This window comes from Mastomys coucha, unplaced genomic scaffold, assembly GCF_008632895.1.
Source record: "Mastomys coucha isolate ucsf_1 unplaced genomic scaffold, UCSF_Mcou_1 pScaffold15, whole genome shotgun sequence".
Taxonomy (NCBI): domain Eukaryota; kingdom Metazoa; phylum Chordata; class Mammalia; order Rodentia; family Muridae; genus Mastomys; species Mastomys coucha.
The window spans coordinates 114,409,847-114,428,068 of NW_022196897.1; the positions used below are offsets into that span (position 1 = coordinate 114,409,847).

Sequence of the window (18,222 nt, forward strand, 5' to 3'; positions counted from 1 at the left end):
TTTAACTCCCAGTATAATTTGTAGTTTCATTTAAGTATTTACCTTTATACCAACAGGTAAATATAATTCTTACCTCTCATCGAAGAAGCTTCTTTTACAGTAGGTAGAGATTTATTCAGAAATCCAGAGCTGGTCTAAGTGCAGGGAACACCTGACAGAAAGGTGCCCAGCCTTAACTGGTACAGCTACAACAGAACCCCTACATCTAAAACTCAGAGAATATTGCCAAAGAAGGTGCAGAAAGACTGTAAGAGCCAGAGGCCCAGGGGATTTGCCATAGTGTCTTCTATATATGACCAGGAAACTATACCCATGAAGTCTCATCAATATGATATCCTAAACAAGACCTGCACATAACAACACGAGCTGACATGCTGATGTGTAGATGGGGGAATTCTCACAAGACTCTACCATTAGGTAAAGAACTATAGGCAAGTAATGGCTGCTGAGAGAAGGGACATCAGTCTTCTTGAAGGATGAGAGGTTATCCAGTCCCAAGAGGTCAGCCTTAACACGTGTTCATACAAGCAATGCTAAATAGACCAAGCACGTTGTGTTTATGTGTATATGTAAATTACAGAAAAGTAATAAAGAAGAAATCATAAATTTGAAAAGGGTTGGGGGCACAGGAGGAGTTGGAGGGGGAGAAGGTGGAATAGAAATGATATAAATACAGTATCATATATGGAATTCTCAAAATAATATTAAATGATGTGCATAATAAGATAAATGTGGGGTGACCTCAGGAAAGAAAGGATAAAAATGACTGGAAGGTTACTGTAGTGTTTGAATGAGAATGGCCCCCATCATCTCATATATTTGAACCAGTTGGTGGAACTGTTTGGGAAGGACTAGGAAGGAGGTTTAACCTTCTTGGAGGGAGTATCATTGGGGTGAGCTTTGAGGTTTCAAAAAGACTCAGGTCAGTCCCTGCACCCTCTCTCTCTGCCTGTGGTTGATACGTGGTCTTGGTCATGGTGTTTTATCACAGCAATACAAAACTAACAAAGACATTAATTACTCTTTTCTTAAAAAAAAAAAAAAAGGTTTAAAAAAAGCTTTCAACTTTAAAAAAAAAAAAAAAAACCTTTGGCTATTAACCAGTGTTATAACAACCAAAAAAAAAAAAAAAGCAAAGATATTTACTCCAGAAAACTGGCTGTCAGTAAGGAGAGGAAGCAGATGGTGGTTGCGCTTACCCAGGCCGCCTTGCTCTGCCCTCAGCTCTGGAGAAACCTTCATCTTGCGGGGCTTACGGTCGTGGTTGTGGTTTATGTGTTACAGCTGGAGAGGACTATTGGGTGCTCTTCTCCCTTGGCGGCACGCATGGCTCTAGCCACCGCTGTGAGAGCTGGCTCCCGAGGGAGGGTTCCAGGTCAGTTTTAACACCATTCTTTAAGCTCTTTGTCCACGGTGTGTGGTGTTTTCAGCAGTAGGGTCTTTTGGGGGAAGGCACCAAGGACAATGGCAATAAACTATATTGTTTTGTGAGTCTCTTGGACTCTTCTGACCAACAGCTCAAAAAGAAGTAAGTGCCCCATGCCAGGCACTGGGGTGTTTGTTAGATACTCTGTGATTTTTTTTTTTTTTATTTTGTAGGAAGGGAATATTATCACCCCAAGTAGTGTAAGTTCAACTAAACTCTGTGTTCTACATAACTCTGTATCTATGTTCTATATAACTCTTTGTATCTATGTTCTATGTAACTCTGTGTATCTATGTTCTATATAACTCTATGTATATATGTTATATATAACTGTGTATCTATGTTTTATATAACTGTGTATCTATGTTCTATATAACTCTTTGTATCTATGTTCTATGTAACTCTGTGTATCTACGTTCTATATAACTCTATGTATATATGTTATATATAACTTTAAGTAAACATAACATGATTTCCTAGAGCTTCTTGACACACCCTTAATGTTATTTATCCTGACTTTTTCATCATGTCTGGCTCTTTATTATTTAGGATGTCTTATTGGCTCTGACAAATGTTTTTATTTTCATATAAATAAAGAATGAAAAGAGGTGGAGAGCCACAAGTCCCCACTGGTACCTACTGGCTCAGGCATGTCTGACTCCAAGAATTACATCATCCACCAACTGAGCCCACTACTCTGCCCCTTGCATGGGCATTTAGACTTCACTGTGGAAAAGCATTTGTGGGTTTTTAAAGTCTCTCTTCCCTTGGCAGACACTGAATGATGTTTGTTCTGTAATTATGACACAATGAAGTCTAGTTCTTGTTTGTTTTTTTTTAAACAGGAATTTGTTTTGTATGATTGGAAGTGGTCCTCGGGGCATGGCCAATAGTTTCTTTGGTCTGTCCTGATGTTGTACACAGCCAGACAATGTCCTCAATGTTATACACAACTGCGTGGCTTGCTGACCGATATAATGTGTGAGCATAATGTAGCACCTGGCTCAGGGCCAGGCCTGGAGTTGGCACTTGATCAATATTTGTATAACGAAGGAATTGGATGAAGTCATGGCTCTCCTGCTAAGTGAGTGATCCCCTCCCTCCTCTTGCCGCGTTATCTCTGGTCAGACTAGCAGACAGGCTTTGTCCCTGAGACCCTCAGAACAGCTTCTTAGAAGCTGATGACATTTAGAGTCATAGACAGATTCAGAGCAGTGAATGTGCCGACAGCAATATTGGGTCATGCATAGATCGGGAGAGAACCATTATATGGGCACCCTAAGGGATCACAAAGGCCCCATAGGACAGCCCTGGAATTATTGTGCACTTCCAGTAGCCAGGTGGTCAACACAGATTTCTACAACAAATCTTTCTCTCTTAGCCAGGAGTGATGGGGTTTCTATAATCCTAGTAAGAACCTATCAGATAAATAAATAAATGATTAGATTGATTCATTAATTAAATGCTGAGGAGATCGTTCGTTGAGTAAAATGTTTACCTTACACACATCAGGAGCTGAGATTGAGCTCCAGAACCCATGTATAAAAAGCCAAGCCCTGGTGAAGTATACTTCTAATCCCAGTGTTGGTGAGGCAGAGACGGGAGGATCCTGAGGCCAACCAGCCTAGCCTATTTGGCAAATCCCAGACCAATGAGAGATCCCGTGTCCAAAGAAAAAGGTGAACAGTACTTTAAGAATGACACAGGAGTTTGTCTCTGATCTATACAGACAGAACATTAGTAAAAATTAAGATTCAACTTTCCTCTTCTTTCTTTGCAGTCTTGCTTTCACCTCCCAAGTGCTGCGATTATAGGCGAGTGTCTTATGCAGTGCTGGGGATCCAATTCACGTTTCACTAACATCAGTCAAGGATTTATCAACTGTGCTACATCCTCGGTCCCTAAAACATTTTCTTTCTTTAAAAGACTGTATTTGTCCTTGCCCCTAGAGGAACAGGTATGGCTCACATGTGTGTCAGTATGTGGCAGAGAGAAGAGAGGCTATGTCTATGTTGTGTTCTAACCTATGAACATCTGAATGATGAGTAGTCTAACAATCCCTGGAAAGGGAGGCCTGAGACAACCACCAGTCCGGTGCCAGGCAGGCCTGGATAGACTCCCAGGATGGGTAGCAAGCTGGAGACTTGCTAAATGAACACTGCCTGAGATCTGCTGGCCCAAATACGGAGTGAGCTGGAGACAGAGGACTCTTTCAAGGGGCCACTTGGGTGGGCTAGGCAAGAAGTAAGCCTGAGATGACCACCAAACTGATGCCATGGAGCCCCAACAGGGAGCTAGCCAAAGATGACCATTAGTCCAGCTCTGAGCAGGTCTGAGAAGGGCCTCATGCCTGAGGTAACCCCAGCCCAGTGCCATAATGCACAGGTGGGGCTTAGCACTCCAAGGATGATCCCAGACACTCAGAGACCCTGGGCACCACTAACAGGAGCAAGTAAGTGGTGGAGAGATGGAAGGGAAAGAGAAACAGAAGAGTGTGGGCACAATGAAGAGGCAGAACTGAAGACTCAAGGGTAGTGAGGAACTACCCTCAGATTGTCAGGCTTGGTGCTAAATCCTCATACCACAATACTGAGCTATTTTGCTTGGCCCATGGTTTATCTCAAGAACCAGCCAGCTCTGATTTTTTTTTAAAAACAGTTTACTTACAAACTTTAATTCAGCAAAAGTCTATGTAGGAGAAAAGAGAAGGAGAAATTCACCTCTGGAGTGGGGTTTGGGCCATCAAGTTTGGGAAGGGAGGCTGGCGTGAGTAGCTGGTGATACCACATGAGACCATGACTACATGGGTTCATGGCCTGTGCTGCTACCAGGGGCCACCCTGTGTCTGTGGCCTTGCAACAGCAGGGGTCTGTTACCGCTAAAGGCCAGGTGGTCATCGCTGGTCTGGGCTGCTGCCAGGGGAGATGGTGATGTCTAAGGGATGTGCAGAATTGCCTTACACCTTACCTGAACATCCTGGGAGAGCTAGCCCTGGAGGTATGAGAGCAGGAGAGCTGGCCCCACCCCTAGCCAGCTGCAGTTCTGAGGAGAACAGGCCCCACACATTTCAGGAGTTACTGGTAAGCTGGCTCCAGATACTAGTGTGGGAGAGTTTGCCCCCATGACTTGTTCCATGCAATGGCATAGATGAGGAAGAGATACCCCCCTATCCCCTGACCCCTCACCACATGTGGCAGGCAGGAGACCTTGCCCTGGGGTCGTGGGAAAAGGAGAACTGGCTCTGCCCCCTCACCAGCTGCAACACTCAGGAAAGTGGGTCCTGCACCTCACCTGGGCATCACAGTAGAGCTGCCCTTGTGGGTGGCATGGGGGTGGAGGGAGCATGGTTGAGCTGGTCCTAGGGAGTGAGCATAGGAAAGCTTGTCTGCTGTGCAGTTACATGGGCAAAGGAGAGAAGCCCTTCCCCCAATCCTTTGCTACCTATGGTAGGCAGGAGAGCTGGCCCAGAGGTCAACAGAGGAGAATGGGCCCTGCACCTCTGGGCAGCAGGGTAGAGCCGATCCTGATTTTGGAGGTTGCTGGAGCTGGCCCAGAGGGTGTGAGTGTGGGAGAGCCAGCCCTGCCTCTTGTCTGCTGTGGTGGCATTGGTGAAGGAGAGATCCCCTCCTCCTTCCTTTTGCACTCACCACCGGTAGCAGGAGAGGAGAGCTGGCCCTGACAGAGTCATGAGAGCAGAAGAACTAGCCATGTCCCTCACCTGCTGTAGCACTTTGGGGAGTGGGCCCTGCACCTTGATCTGGCCCTGGTTTTGAAGAGTTATGGGTAAGCCAGCCTCAAGGGCATGAAAAGCCGAGAGCCAGCTGGCTGACCAGCTCAGATACCACTCTGGCCCGGATCCAGAGCTTTGAGCTGGTCCACCCCAACATTTACCCCATCTATGAACTGCTGGAATGCATAAAAGGGCCAGTCCTACAGATCCAAAACTTTAGGACCTCCAAGACACAGGACAACAACAGGATATCTGAGAGGAGTCCCAGTGAGGATCGAGTATTGATAGAGTAGCAGAAGCCAGAGGCCTTGAAACCAGACTAAGGACTCGTTGCAATGAACACTTGCAAGCAAAGACATGTGGATCAAGCCAGGCAGTGGTGGCACACGCCTTTAATCCCAGCACTTGAGAGGCAGAGGCAGGTGGATTTCTGAGTTCGAGGCCAGCCTGGTCTACAGAGTGAGTTCCAGGACAGCCAGGACTATACAGAGAAACCCTGTCTCGAAAAACCAAAAACCAACCAATCAAACAAACAAAACAAGAAATGTGGACCAAAAGGTATATATTGATACACTACAGTTTCCATAATGAGATTTTTTTTTCCCCTCTGTTGCAGGGGAGGTTGCAAGGGTGGAGGGTGGGGATGAGGGGAGTGGGAGTGGGATTGAAGAGCATGATGGGAAATTCACAAAGAACCAATACATACATACATGTATACATACATGCACATACATACATGCACACATACATACATGTGTGTATGTATGTACATGTTTGTGCTCTCTCACACACAATGGCGTTCATGCCGAGGGCAGGGAACAACCTGTGCAGTTTGGCTCTATCCAAGTGTGTAGAGTCAAAGGATCACACTCGGGCAATCAGCCTCTGGAGCAGGAACCTTTATCTGCTGAGACATCTCCCTGGTTCCAAAACGATTCTCTTTAGATGTGACCACACCAACACATCCCTCCAGCATCCCTGGATATTCTCCTGAACACATCAGAGAGGACGCAAAGGGAGCAGACTAGCTGATAAGGCCTGTTTCACTAAGCTGGAGGAAAGCCATAATTGTAGAGCTTATATTCAGAGCCACCTGCTTTTTATATTTACTTTATTTTATGTGTATGAGTGTTTTACCTACACATATGTATGTGTACCATATGTATACCAGATACCCACAAAGGTCAGAAAAGGATGTTGTATCCCCTGGAACTGGAGGGAGGAATGGTTGTAAGCTACCACGTGCGGACTGGACACTGTCCCCGGTTATCTGCATGAAGAGCAGGTGCTCTAAACCACTGAGCATCGCTCCAGCCGCTAGCTACTTTTGAGAGACCCTTGACAAGTTTTGCTTGTGGGGCATCTGCTTTTGGTTACTGCGGATCAGGATGACTGAGGACAGAGAGAAAAGGGTGGCCAGGCCTCAGAAAATTAATTCAGAGGAACCCTGAACACTAGTGGGAGTTCGCCATCGGACAAAGGGCACAAATGGGAATTAACAAATAGGGACAACAAAAAAGCAAAAGTTCCTGTTGACTTTTAGAAATAATGACAAAACGCAGAGGCATTTGTGCCACTTTGAGTAAAACTGCAGAAGTCCTTAGGATTCTAAAAGTGAAGGGAGGATTAGGTCGAGATGGAATGTTCTGGAAGCACCCTTTTGAGATGGGACATTTAGACTGGGATCTGCATACCCCAGCCAGGTCACTAACCATGCTCTTAGCCTGCCTCCTTACTAGGACTAAACACCTGACAAGAGGCAATTGGAATAGGAAGGGCTTCTTTGGGCTCACGGATTGAGTCCAGCATGGTGAAGGCTGTAGCTCATCCTTGGTCCAGGCCCCCCAGCCAAGGGGATGGTGCCACCTACATTCAAAAACCGTCATCTCTCCTAATTACACCTCTCTGGGCACATTCTCTTTGCCAAGCCTAGGAGGTGTGTCTCCTAAGTGAACCCAGTCAAGCTGATGAAGGAGATTAGCCCCCGCGTTGTTTCATTGTCTTCCTCTTTGAAATCTGGTGTGTCTATCTCAGCTTTATGACTAGGGAGAAGGTAAAAGGAGAGAAAAGAGAGCTTGCTCACATCCACCCAGCCTCTAGTGTCCAGTATGTAACCAGAACCACTAAGAGTGCTTGGAAGTTGCCATGTAAATACGGGGTAGATTAAAAGTCAAAATAAATAGACGCTCCAAGTAGAATGAAAGCTTTCATTCACAGGAGAGGCAAGCACAGCCAGGAAATGGGTGGCTCTCTCACAGGCAGCAGACATGTTGGAGACTGACACAGAAACCCACCATCTCTACGGGTTATCCTGGTTTGGCGGCCATCCTTTCCTCTCTACCTGGACAGTGACATACAGTGTTCTGACTAGGTCTCTTTGCAAGACTTTCAAAGCACAAGGACATGGACTTTGCTCTGCTGCAGTGGGTGGGAGGAAACAGCTCAGTGGGATTTGTTGGATAGCCAATGCTTGGGTGGCCGGCAGGTCCCATGCCCAATGCCCCACGCTCAGTGCTTTCCAGGGAACTGCTATGGTCATATTTTAAACTCCTTCCTCAGTATGGTAGTGTTAGGAGATGTGGCCTTAGGATATTTCTGAATTAGATAACTATAGTGTCCTTACAAAAGAGACCTCATGCTGGTGGTGGCCGCACATGCCTTTAATCCTATCACTTGGGAAGCAGAGGCAGGAAGGTCTCTGAATTCAAGGGCAGCCTGGTCTACAGAGCAATTTCCAGAACAGCCAGAGCTACAAAGAGAAACCCTATCTCAACCCAGCCCCCAAAAAAGAATCCTTAGAGATCTCCCCTGTCTGTTCCCACAGATGATGAGGTAAGCTTTGCCAGACATCATCAGATCTGCCAACGGATGCCTCCATCTTGACCTTCTAGCTTGCAGAAGCTCAGGGCACACATTTGTTGTGTTTGTATACTGCCTAGTCTAATAGGCCAAGAGAGGACCCTCAGCTTGCCTTCTGATTTCCATCAAAAGCAGTTCCAGGTCAGGGGCTGTGGGCTTCAGAACCATTCCATACATAAGAGTAAGCTTCACGAACTGTCCTTGTAGGTAGAACTAATTACACTTTCCAGGAGTAGAGGTCTGAGGCATCGGGTTCACCCATAACCTGGGTGCAAGGACCTCAATTCCACGCCTGCTCACCCCAGGGCTGTTACCTAACCAGAGCCCAGCCGGGGTTCTGTAGCTGGGCCTTTCCTTTAAATCCTTGGGAAACAGACAGAAAACTAGAAGGAGGCCATAGATTCTTGGTCACTGAGCATGCGCCCTCCTAAAACCCTAGGGGGCACTCTTTTTAAAACTGTCCAACGGCAGACTTAGTCTAACTCAGAGCCCTGTAAATTTCTCGCTCTCAGCCCCTTTTCACTGAGAAATATTTCTGCGACCCCAGGAATTCAGGCACATGAATAAGTATACAAATCAAACACTTACTGATAATAAATCATAAATTTATTTTAATTATTTAGAATAAATATAAATTTATCCTTTATTATGGATTAGAGGAAATTTGGTATGCTTATTTATTTTTACATGAAAAATTAAATCTTGGCTGGATATTTGATATTGAAGAATAAGAAGCATTTTTGACATTTTTCCCCAAAATTGTTTGGTTATAATTGTCACCCGCAGCAAACCACTTCACATAAATAAGTAGTTCAAAGTAGCAAAAAACTTTGTGTGTACAGTAAAAATACTTCATTTCATAGCATAAGTTAGTCGGAGATCTGAGCCAAGTGTCTGAGGTGTTTCGGAGCGGGGGAGTCATTCCCATGGTGCCCAGGACATCTGACCAGTACCAGTTTTGGAGACGAAGGATGCGGTGGATTCAATTATATTTGATTTGGGATTAATTTTTGGTTTTGTGCTGTTACCATTTGCTAAATTCAGTAACTCACCTCCCATTTTTTTGGTCCACAGTTTAAAAAGATGTGCTCTTGGCTCTGGGCCAAGTTTATGAAGACCATCTTTCTGTCACACTAACCCTGTTCTTTGCTGTCCTGGTGGAAGGTATCCTTATGTGGGCTTTGAAGTGGGACAGACCTAAGTTTGGCTCATCAATCAGCCACGAGTGGTTGGCAGGGGCCTAGGTTGCTCCCCGGCTGGCAGTGGGGACAGCGGACAGCGGGGCAGCCCAGGGTGGGCACTGGCCACCCTTGGTCGCGAGGCGTCGCACCCGGCCTTTTCCCAGAGCAGAGGCTTGGGCGCGCTCCCAGGCGCATTCCAAGCTCCGCAGCCCCTCCTCTCTCGCCTCCGCCACAGGGCTGGCGCCTCCCCGCGTCGTCGGGACAGTCTCGTGCAGGCGGCTGCAGACGCTAGTGGCCTCGGGAGCTGCAAGGGACCCGCTCACCGTTGGGACTCAGGGCCCGCCAAGGAACAGCGACCCGCCTTCCCCAGCATCTAGGCTGTGCGAGGCAATATGGGGCCGGGCTCTCAGCGCGCGCTCTTCCTTCTCTTGCTGCTCTTCGCCAGCCCTGGAGCTTTCCAGGTCAGTGTCCCCGCAGCCCGTCTTGGGGTCCCGCTTCCGAGGAGGTAGCACCGAGGCCAGGGCATGCCACGTTCCACTCCTGCGCTGGAGTTGGGACTTGGAGCAGAGTCTCGGACTGGGGTTTGGTTGATGGAGAGAGGAGCAGGGTCCCGCATCTGTCACCGCAGATGTAACACGGGCCAGGCCACCTGGGCTGCTACAGCCCAGAGGGAGAAGGTGGCTCCGCGTGGGAATCGCCAGCCAAAAAAAGTTGCCCGGGGACTTCTGAGACATTGATTTTTTTGTGGGTCTCGGTGAGAACACCTGGCCGCCCAACTCTGTTAGAGAATGTCCGCGCTCTCCAAACCCAACATTTGCGTTTCTAACTTGCTGCCATCACACCCTAACCATTCTCAGAAATTCTTAACAGTGGCCTGAAGGATCCTCAGGTGATCCTATCCTGAGTACCCAAGCCTTAGAGTTGCAATTACATTTTCTTACACACCCATATGGACAGCAGGGTCTTTCCTATTTTTTCTTTTCTTCTCTCCTTTCTTCCTTCCTTCCTTCCTTCCTTCCTTCTTCCTTTCTCTCTCTCTCTCTTTCTCCCTCTCCCTCTCTCTCTCTCTCTCTCTCTCTCTCTCTCTCTCTCTCTCTCTCTCTTTGACATTCATGTGTCCAAATACCACTGGATTTATTTGCCAGATTATTATTGTTGTTGTTGTTTTTGTTATTATTATTAACCATTGAAAACTGATTTTTAAAATTGAGAATGTAAATAAAAATGTATTTTAGAGACTTTGCATTGTCAGGTTTGGGGTCAACTTCCGTCAAATGCGTTTCAGGAGACAGAGAGAGGCCCCTTTACCTCTACGAGAGTCCTGACTGAGGAGTAGCCCACCAGCCTCTCCAACCATGCCAACAGCAGCATAAACAGCTGCAGATATGCAGGGAAGCTGTGTACCTGCTGACTGTCAAGATCCTTGCTGGCCTTCTAGGCCTTCTATAAGATCATCCAATCAGGAAGGAGTGGGATAAATCCCCTCTCTGGCTGGACTCTGACCTGATCTTTGTCCATGCTCCACGTCCGGGGGCTAAATTGCTGTGCACCGGCAAGCTTGCCCAGGGATACTGAAAAGTCCCCTGGGGTACAGCAAGGCTTTCCAAGCATGGAGAATTTGGTTTAGATCAGACCTGGTCCCGTTAGTGCAGAAGGTAATGAGTGGGAGTCACAGGATGTTGCTCAACAGCCATATGGCCAGGACTCAGCCTGGGGATACTGTGAGCCCACCCACCAGAGCAATGGGATCTCCCCAGTTTTGCAGTTTACAAAACCAAACTAAACATTCATCTCATGCCCAATGCCAGAAGCACGGAAAATACATGTCCACTGGCCTCCTCCATCCCAGGCTGCAAAGGCATGAGAAGAAAAGTTCTAGGGATATTGGGTGGGCATCTGTCACGCGGGGTTAGGTGGGAAATAGCAAGATCAGGGCAACTGGTAAATCTGGTGCAGAGGCAGCACTGAGCCTGAACGTGTTCCTGCAACACTGAGATCCAATCTCTGCCCTGCCCTGGACAGGCTTCCTCAGCCCCTTGCATAGCCCAGCATAGCCTTCTTTATCTGCAAAACACTTGTAGGTGAAACCTCAGAGGCTAAAGGACCACCATGTTTGTTCTAGTTAAACTGACTTTCAGAGAATGGTTGGGGCTCCCCTATCCTTCCAGCTCCAGGCTGGGCAAGCAGAGGAATGAACCACAAGGATGCCTCAGTGTTAACCTTCTTCCTTCTCATCTTTCAGACCTCTGCTCTGAGAGTTACGTCTTCCCAGAAGCTTGCTGGCCTCCCTGGTCTACACAGGTTTCCTCTCTGCCTCTATTTTCCTGCTATGGCTCCCTGAAGGGCAGATCAGCATCGGCCTGTTTCAGGTAGTCTCTAGGCAGATCTTGGCTATCTATGCATGACATGACCTAAGGGACTTCTAGAAATTCTGATGCCAGTATTACCTCCAAACTCTCTGGTTTGGTTAGTCCAGGTTATACCTCAGGTAGGGCTGATGTCCCGAGAAAAGATACCTAGGACTGAGAGCATTCCCAACTCTCAGAGTCACAATGTGGAGTCAGTTACAGCCCAAGAAGGTTTGGGGTCAGGAGAATTCTCAGTGGACTCAGAATTGGGACTCACGAGGACCTCAAGTAACATAGTGTACCTGGAATCTACCTGACAGTATAGACCCCAAGGCTCTCAGATCCAGCGATGAGACCTGCTGGCAGTAAGGGTAGAAATTACCCACAGGATCACCTCTTTTCATGGAGGAGATGGGCTGTCTTTTGTGACACCTAAGAGTGACATTATAGGTGTGCACTTGTGTGAACATATGAGCCCTTGCATACATGTGACTGTGAGTTCACAATCGCCTTGTGTGTGATAAAGATGAGTATGCATGTGTGCAATTGTCAGGGTATGTGAGGGAATGTGTGTGTGTGTGTGTGTGTGTGTGTGTGTGTGTGTGTATGTGTGTGTGTGATAGCATGTGTGTGTTATTTCATGTGTATATGAATGCATGGTTTTGTGTATGTGTGTGTGTTATTTCATGTGTATATGAATGCATGGTTGTGTGTGTGTGTGCCCATCCACATGTGTCAAAGTATCTGAGTATTGCAGTGTAAGTATAGATGTGCTAATGAGTATATGTCTACGTACATATGTCAGAACACATAACTGTGTTTTCATGTGTACATGTGGATGGAAGCATGGCTATATGTAATGGTGGTGCTGTAGTTGACATCTATTGCTCTGATAAAACTCTGAGCAAAACCAGCTTGATGTTTTTGTATTGGCAAATATTGTCCAGTGTAGGGACGAACTCACTTTATTAGTTCACCTATAGAACAACATCCATAGTGTCATTTCTAGAGTTTGCCAATCATGAGCAGTGCATCATGGATCAGAGAAGGGAACTGGCCAGTAGAAAGAAGCATTTGCTACACAAAGCTGATGCTCTCTATATAAAAAGCTGGATGAGCTACACCACACACACACACACACACACACTTTGCATAGATTTTTTGCATAATATAATTTTCTTTTCTCCCATATGAATATGTAGGAGAAGGATTGCTGAATCAAATGGAAAATGAATGCTTAACATTGCAAGGAATTTTCAAACTCTATTTTATAGCTGCTATGCCCCACACTGCCTAGGAGAGACTCAGCTGCCCTGCTTCCTTGCCACAAGTAACTAGGGTTTTCACACCACATCGTTGCAATAGGTGTCTAGTGAGATCTCTGCAAGATTTGTATTTGTTTCCCTAATGACTGGCAAATGGTGTGGGGTGTTTTCTCTGGTGCTGGTTGCCAGGTGAATAGTTGAGTCAAGCGCCCTTTCAAGCCATTCTCTTTTGCTTTTGTTTGTGAGATGGAAGTCATATGTTCAATTTGTGGGCTCAGGTGACACTCTCACCTCAGCCTCCCCAGTGGCCTGGACTGTAGTCATGAGCTGCCACGCCCACCTTGCCCAATGGATTGTCTTTATTCTTGTTCAGTTTGGAGCTTTTTTTTTTTTTTAAAAAACAGATTCTAAATACAAGTGAATTAAAAATATGTTCTCACCAGGCAGTGGTGGCATACGCCTTTAATCCCAGCACTTGAGAGGCAGAGGCAGGTGGATTTCTGAGTTCAAGGCCAGCTTGGTCTACAGAGTGAGTTCCAGGACAGCCAGGGCTATGCAGAGAAGCCCTGTCTAGAAAAACCAAAACCAAACCAAAAAAAAACCCTCTCAGTTTGAAGCTTCTTTGAACTGCTTTTTTCTTTTTCTTTCAAAGATGATGGTCTCATGTAGCCCAGGCTGGCTTTCAGCTAAGACTGGACTTGAAATCCTAAACCTGACTGTGTCCACCTCTCGTGTGCTGAGGTCAGGTGTGCACAGCCACACCCCACTGGGTGTCTTCTGTAGAACAAGGTTCAATAAAGTCCTATTCATTGGCCAGAATTTTAGTAATTAAATTTGACAACCTTTGGCTTAATCCCAAAACCAAAACATTTTTCTTCTGTTTTTCTCTAAAATGTTCATAGCCCTGTACTTTTTATTATGATCCATTTTGAACTTCCTTTAATAGTGTGGGATTTATGTGGAAGATCACAGTTTTGCATATGGATATTCAAATATTCTAATGGTATTTATGGAAATGCCACTAAATTATCATTGAGTTGCTTTAGCAAAGCTAAGACTCTTATAAACATGGGATTTTTTTCCCTTGCATCAATGTTATACTTTTTTCAAAAATGTTTTTATTCACTTCTATGTGTGTGTGTATGTGTGTGTATGTGTGTGTATGTTTGTGTATGTGTGTGTATGTATGTGTATGTATGTATGTGTGTATGTGTGTATGTATGTATATGTGTGTATATATGTGTGTATATGTATGTGTGTCTATGTGTATGTATGTGTGTATGTGTATATATGTGTATGTGTGTGTATGTGTATGTATGTTGTGTATATGTATGTATGTGTGTGTATATGTGTGCATGTGTGTAGGTGTGTGTATATGTGTGTGTGTGTATGCATGTGTGTATGTGTGTGTGTATGCACACTCATGCATATGCTACTAGACATTTACTGATGGGGAAAGTGAGGCCTTCATCTTTATTATTACTTTTCAAAATTGTTTTGCCTCTTTTAAGTTCTATGTTTTTTCATTAAAAGTTTTAGAGTGAGCTGGGCAGTGGTGGTGCTCGCCTTTAATCCCAGCACTTGGGAGGCAGAGGCAGGTGGATTTCTAAGTTCGAGGCCAGCCTGGTCTACAGAGTGAGTTCCAGGACAGCCAGGGCTATACAGAAAAATCCTGTCTCGAAAAACCATAAAAAAAAAAAAAGTTTTAGAGTGAGGGCTGTTGGGTGCTCAGCAGACGGCTGCCAAGCCTGACAATGTGACTTTGATTCCTGGTACCTAGATAGGAGGAAAGAACTGATTCCTAATCATTGGTCTCTGAGCTCAGCCTCACATGGGTGGCATGTGTATGAAAATGCACAAATACACACACAAAGCATATAAACAAATTTAACAACATTTTAAAAATTTTCAGTCAGAATGAGCGTTTCTTTTTTGTTTGTTTGTTTGTTTTGTTTTGTTTTTTGTTTGTTTTTCAGGGCAGGATTTCCCTGTATAGCCCTGGCTTTCCTGGAACTCACTCTGTAGACCAGGCTGGCCTCAAACTCGGAAATCCACCTGCCTCTGCCTCCCAAGTGCTAGGATTAAAGGCGTGTGCCACCACCGCCCGGCTAATTTGGGATCATTTAAAATACTTTTAATTGGGTTAGAGAGATGGCTCGGTGAGTAATGTTTACTTTGCAAGTTTGACGACAGAAAGTCAGATCCTTAAATCCACATAAATCCTGGGCAGCCGTGGTGGCCTTCTGGTGGCCTCCGCACATAAGAGGCAGTTTAACATTTAAATACAAAACTGCCACTGCTCGTTCACAGGAGATCAGACATCAGGGTCCAGAAAGCATTGTGCTTCCCAGCATCTTGAAAAATGCAGGAGGCCATTCCGTGTGTCTAAAACCCTCTGTTTCCACAGATGGGCATTTTCTTCTGTGGGTTGCCACAGGGCCAAGGGTCTGCTGTGGCTCACTTCCTGTCTTGTCTAACTTTCCGAGTTTTCTGGTATGTTACCCTGCAGCTGAGTCTGTTATGGATGTTGCCATGACTACTTCCCTTTGCTCTTTCCGATTAGCCATTCCGTCAGGACATCTCTTTGGAGGCCTGTGCATTCTGGCCTCTACTTTGACTTGCAAGGCTCGTGGTCCTGCCTGCTGACCTTGGGACTTGGAATCAGGGCCTCTCTGCTCTCATAAACTTGTTGAGATCCTGCTCATGCTCCTCCTTGGTTCACCAAATCAAAACATCCATGATATCACTTCCTGCCTGACATGCTTGCTTGGACCTGTCTGTTGGCCATTTGCCCCACTGAGCATGTCATTGCCAACACATACACTTTAAAATTATGAGATGGAATTTTGTGGCCCATGCTAGTCTCGAACTTGTAGCCATCCTGTCTCAAACTTCTTTATGCTAGGATTATGATCTGTAAGTGTAAGGGGGCAGCTTGTGCAGCCTCAGGACTCTGGGAACAAAGGCAAATACTGAGTAAGTAGAACTTTCATATTCTCTTCCAGAACCTTCGATGCTCTCCGTAACCTCCTAGGACTTAAAATAAGGACAAGAAACATAAATAAATAAATAAATAAATAAATAAATAAATAAATATCTTATTATCTAACCCTTGTCAGACCTGGACCTCATTATGTGGACCAGACAAGCCTCTAATTAAAAGCAATCCTCCTTCCTTTGCCTCCCGAGTGCTGGGATTATAAGTATGCTCAACTGAATATATCTCATTAAGGGAAAATAGCACCTATAATTTGACAGCACTCAAGGCCACCAGTTTCAGGAAATGGGCCGTACATACGATGGAAGTCACCATTTGTAAGAATATATTCATCCAGAGGGAGCTACTGGGCATGAGACTTGAGTAGCCTATCTTGGGCTAAGGGTGAGCAAGGCAGGCAGAGATGGATGTAGGGAGGGAGGGAATGGGCAGACAGGCAGAAATGGAGGGAAGGAGAAAGGGAAGGAAAGGAAGGAAAAAAGATTGGAAAAAGGGGAAGTAGAGTCATTTAGAATGTAGTGTAAAAGCTATTAATGTGTTGGTATCACCTGACTGTGCCAGTATTGCCCTAGAGCATCTGTCCCTGACTTCATGAAAAGAATGCACATTGCTAACCACAACCTGGCTTGCCACCAGCACAGGCACTGTTCCAAAAAGGCAATAGAGCCCAGGTGATATAGACCTATGTCCTGTCCTGATCAGCTTTTCTCCTGGCTGGGTAATTTGGGTATGTTTCTGTCCCTGTGACTCAGTTTCCGCCTCTGAATAGGGATGCTAGCAGATGTTTCTGTCTCATGGTGCATGGTAAGGAGAAAATGCATAGAAGAGAAGATGTATGATGTGTATTTAGCACATGTCTCTGAGAGGATGGGCTAGCGTGGGTCACAGCTTGCAAAGTGGTGAGAGAGGAACAGGAGAAGCCACTGTTACAGTTTTCATGATGGGTTGAGAAAACAAAAAGAAGGTTTTGGTATGAATTTAAAATTGCCAACAGCCAGCAAGGAACAAATTAAAACTTCAGGTTGTGTGCATGTCTCAATGGTAGACACCTGCCTCTAGTGTGTGGATTCCATCCCTGCTAACACACACACACACACACACACACACACACACACACACACACACGAAAGGAGAGAAAACCTCAAAATGCCCTGTGGCTCAGGCCCTCGAAGAGAGACCCCAGCTGCAGGCTTTTGACCATTAATTTTGTGTCATAGCTAAGTCACGGCTTTCCTACATGTTGCAGGGAGAGTACTATTTAGATGTGACTAACATTACACCAGTGACTCTAATTAAAGAAATGACTCCCCTTAAAGTGGAGTTTTTCTCTTATGCCTAAAACAGAGGAAGTTCTTCCAGGATGCCTTTGAATTTGAGGTGCAACAGCAATATAAATCTTGCCCCACAATTACATGAGCCAATGAGTCCCTCCACCGCCACCCCCAATCTCTCTCTTCCTCCCTCATGAGTGTGTATAGGAATGCAGGTATCACACACACACACACACACACACACACACACACATCTTGCCCCACAATTACATGAGCCAATGAGTCTCTCCATCCCCCCATCTCTCTCTTCTTCCCTCATGAGTTTGTATAGGAATGCAGGTCTCTCTCTCTCTTTCTCTCTCTCTCTCTCTCTCTCTCTCTCTCTCTCTCTCTCTCTCTCTCACACACACACACACACACACACACACACACACATACACACACACACAAGATATGTACCAAGGCTGAAGACGTGGCTCAGTGTTAAGAGCACTAGCTGCTGTTTCAGAAGACCTGGGTTCAGTGCCTAGTACCAACATAGTGGCTCACAAATACCTGTAGCTCACACAGTGGCTTATCAACATCTGTACCTCCCATTCCAAGGGATGCAACTTTCTCTTCTGGCCTCCACAAGCACTGCATGCTTTTTGGTGTGCAACATACAAACCAGCAAAACACATACACACATCAAATTTAAAAATAAATCAATCTTAATAAAAAATAAATGATATATATCAAATATGCATGTTGTACCTTACATATTGAACACATCCTAGTATATTAACTATGTTTAATTTCTGTGTATTTCCTGTTGGCTGTGCTTCTTTGGAGAACCCTGACTAATGCTGGGGCTGTGGGCAGCTCTTGGGGTAACTTCTGGAACTTTCTCTGCTCTTGTGAGTGTGTGAAGGAGTTACAGCCCTAGACTGGATCTAAATACAGCTCTAGAGAAAATGCACACATTTCCCCCATGACTCAATGGTGAGGGCCTCGAGCCTTGGCTTAGCAAGCCCGAGCTGGCAAGTGCACTCTGTCCTCTCTGAGACCTAAAGCCATCAAAACATCTGTGTTTCCATTAAGAATATGCTGACGCGGCACATAGCTGCGGCTGAGGAGGAAGCAGGGTGAGAGGCAGTCCTTTCCA

The 18,222-nt window shown here is 45.7% G+C and overlaps 1 protein-coding gene and 1 pseudogene across 1 annotated transcript in view; both read left to right on the forward strand.

The window, feature by feature from the left end:
* The first annotated feature begins 3,364 nt into the window (after window positions 1-3,364).
* LOC116092784 lies at window positions 3,365-3,484 on the forward strand (annotated as a pseudogene).
* A 6,017-nt stretch (window positions 3,485-9,501) lies between these two features.
* The window catches only part of Fbln7 (fibulin 7), a 34,546-nt gene continuing 25,825 nt past the window's right edge, over window positions 9,502-18,222 (forward strand). Inside the window, exon 1 of the mRNA XM_031373650.1 lies at window positions 9,502-9,657. Coding sequence (XP_031229510.1) covers window positions 9,589-9,657 — 69 coding nt within the window. The 5' untranslated portion in view covers window positions 9,502-9,588. The remainder of the gene's footprint in view (window positions 9,658-18,222) is intronic.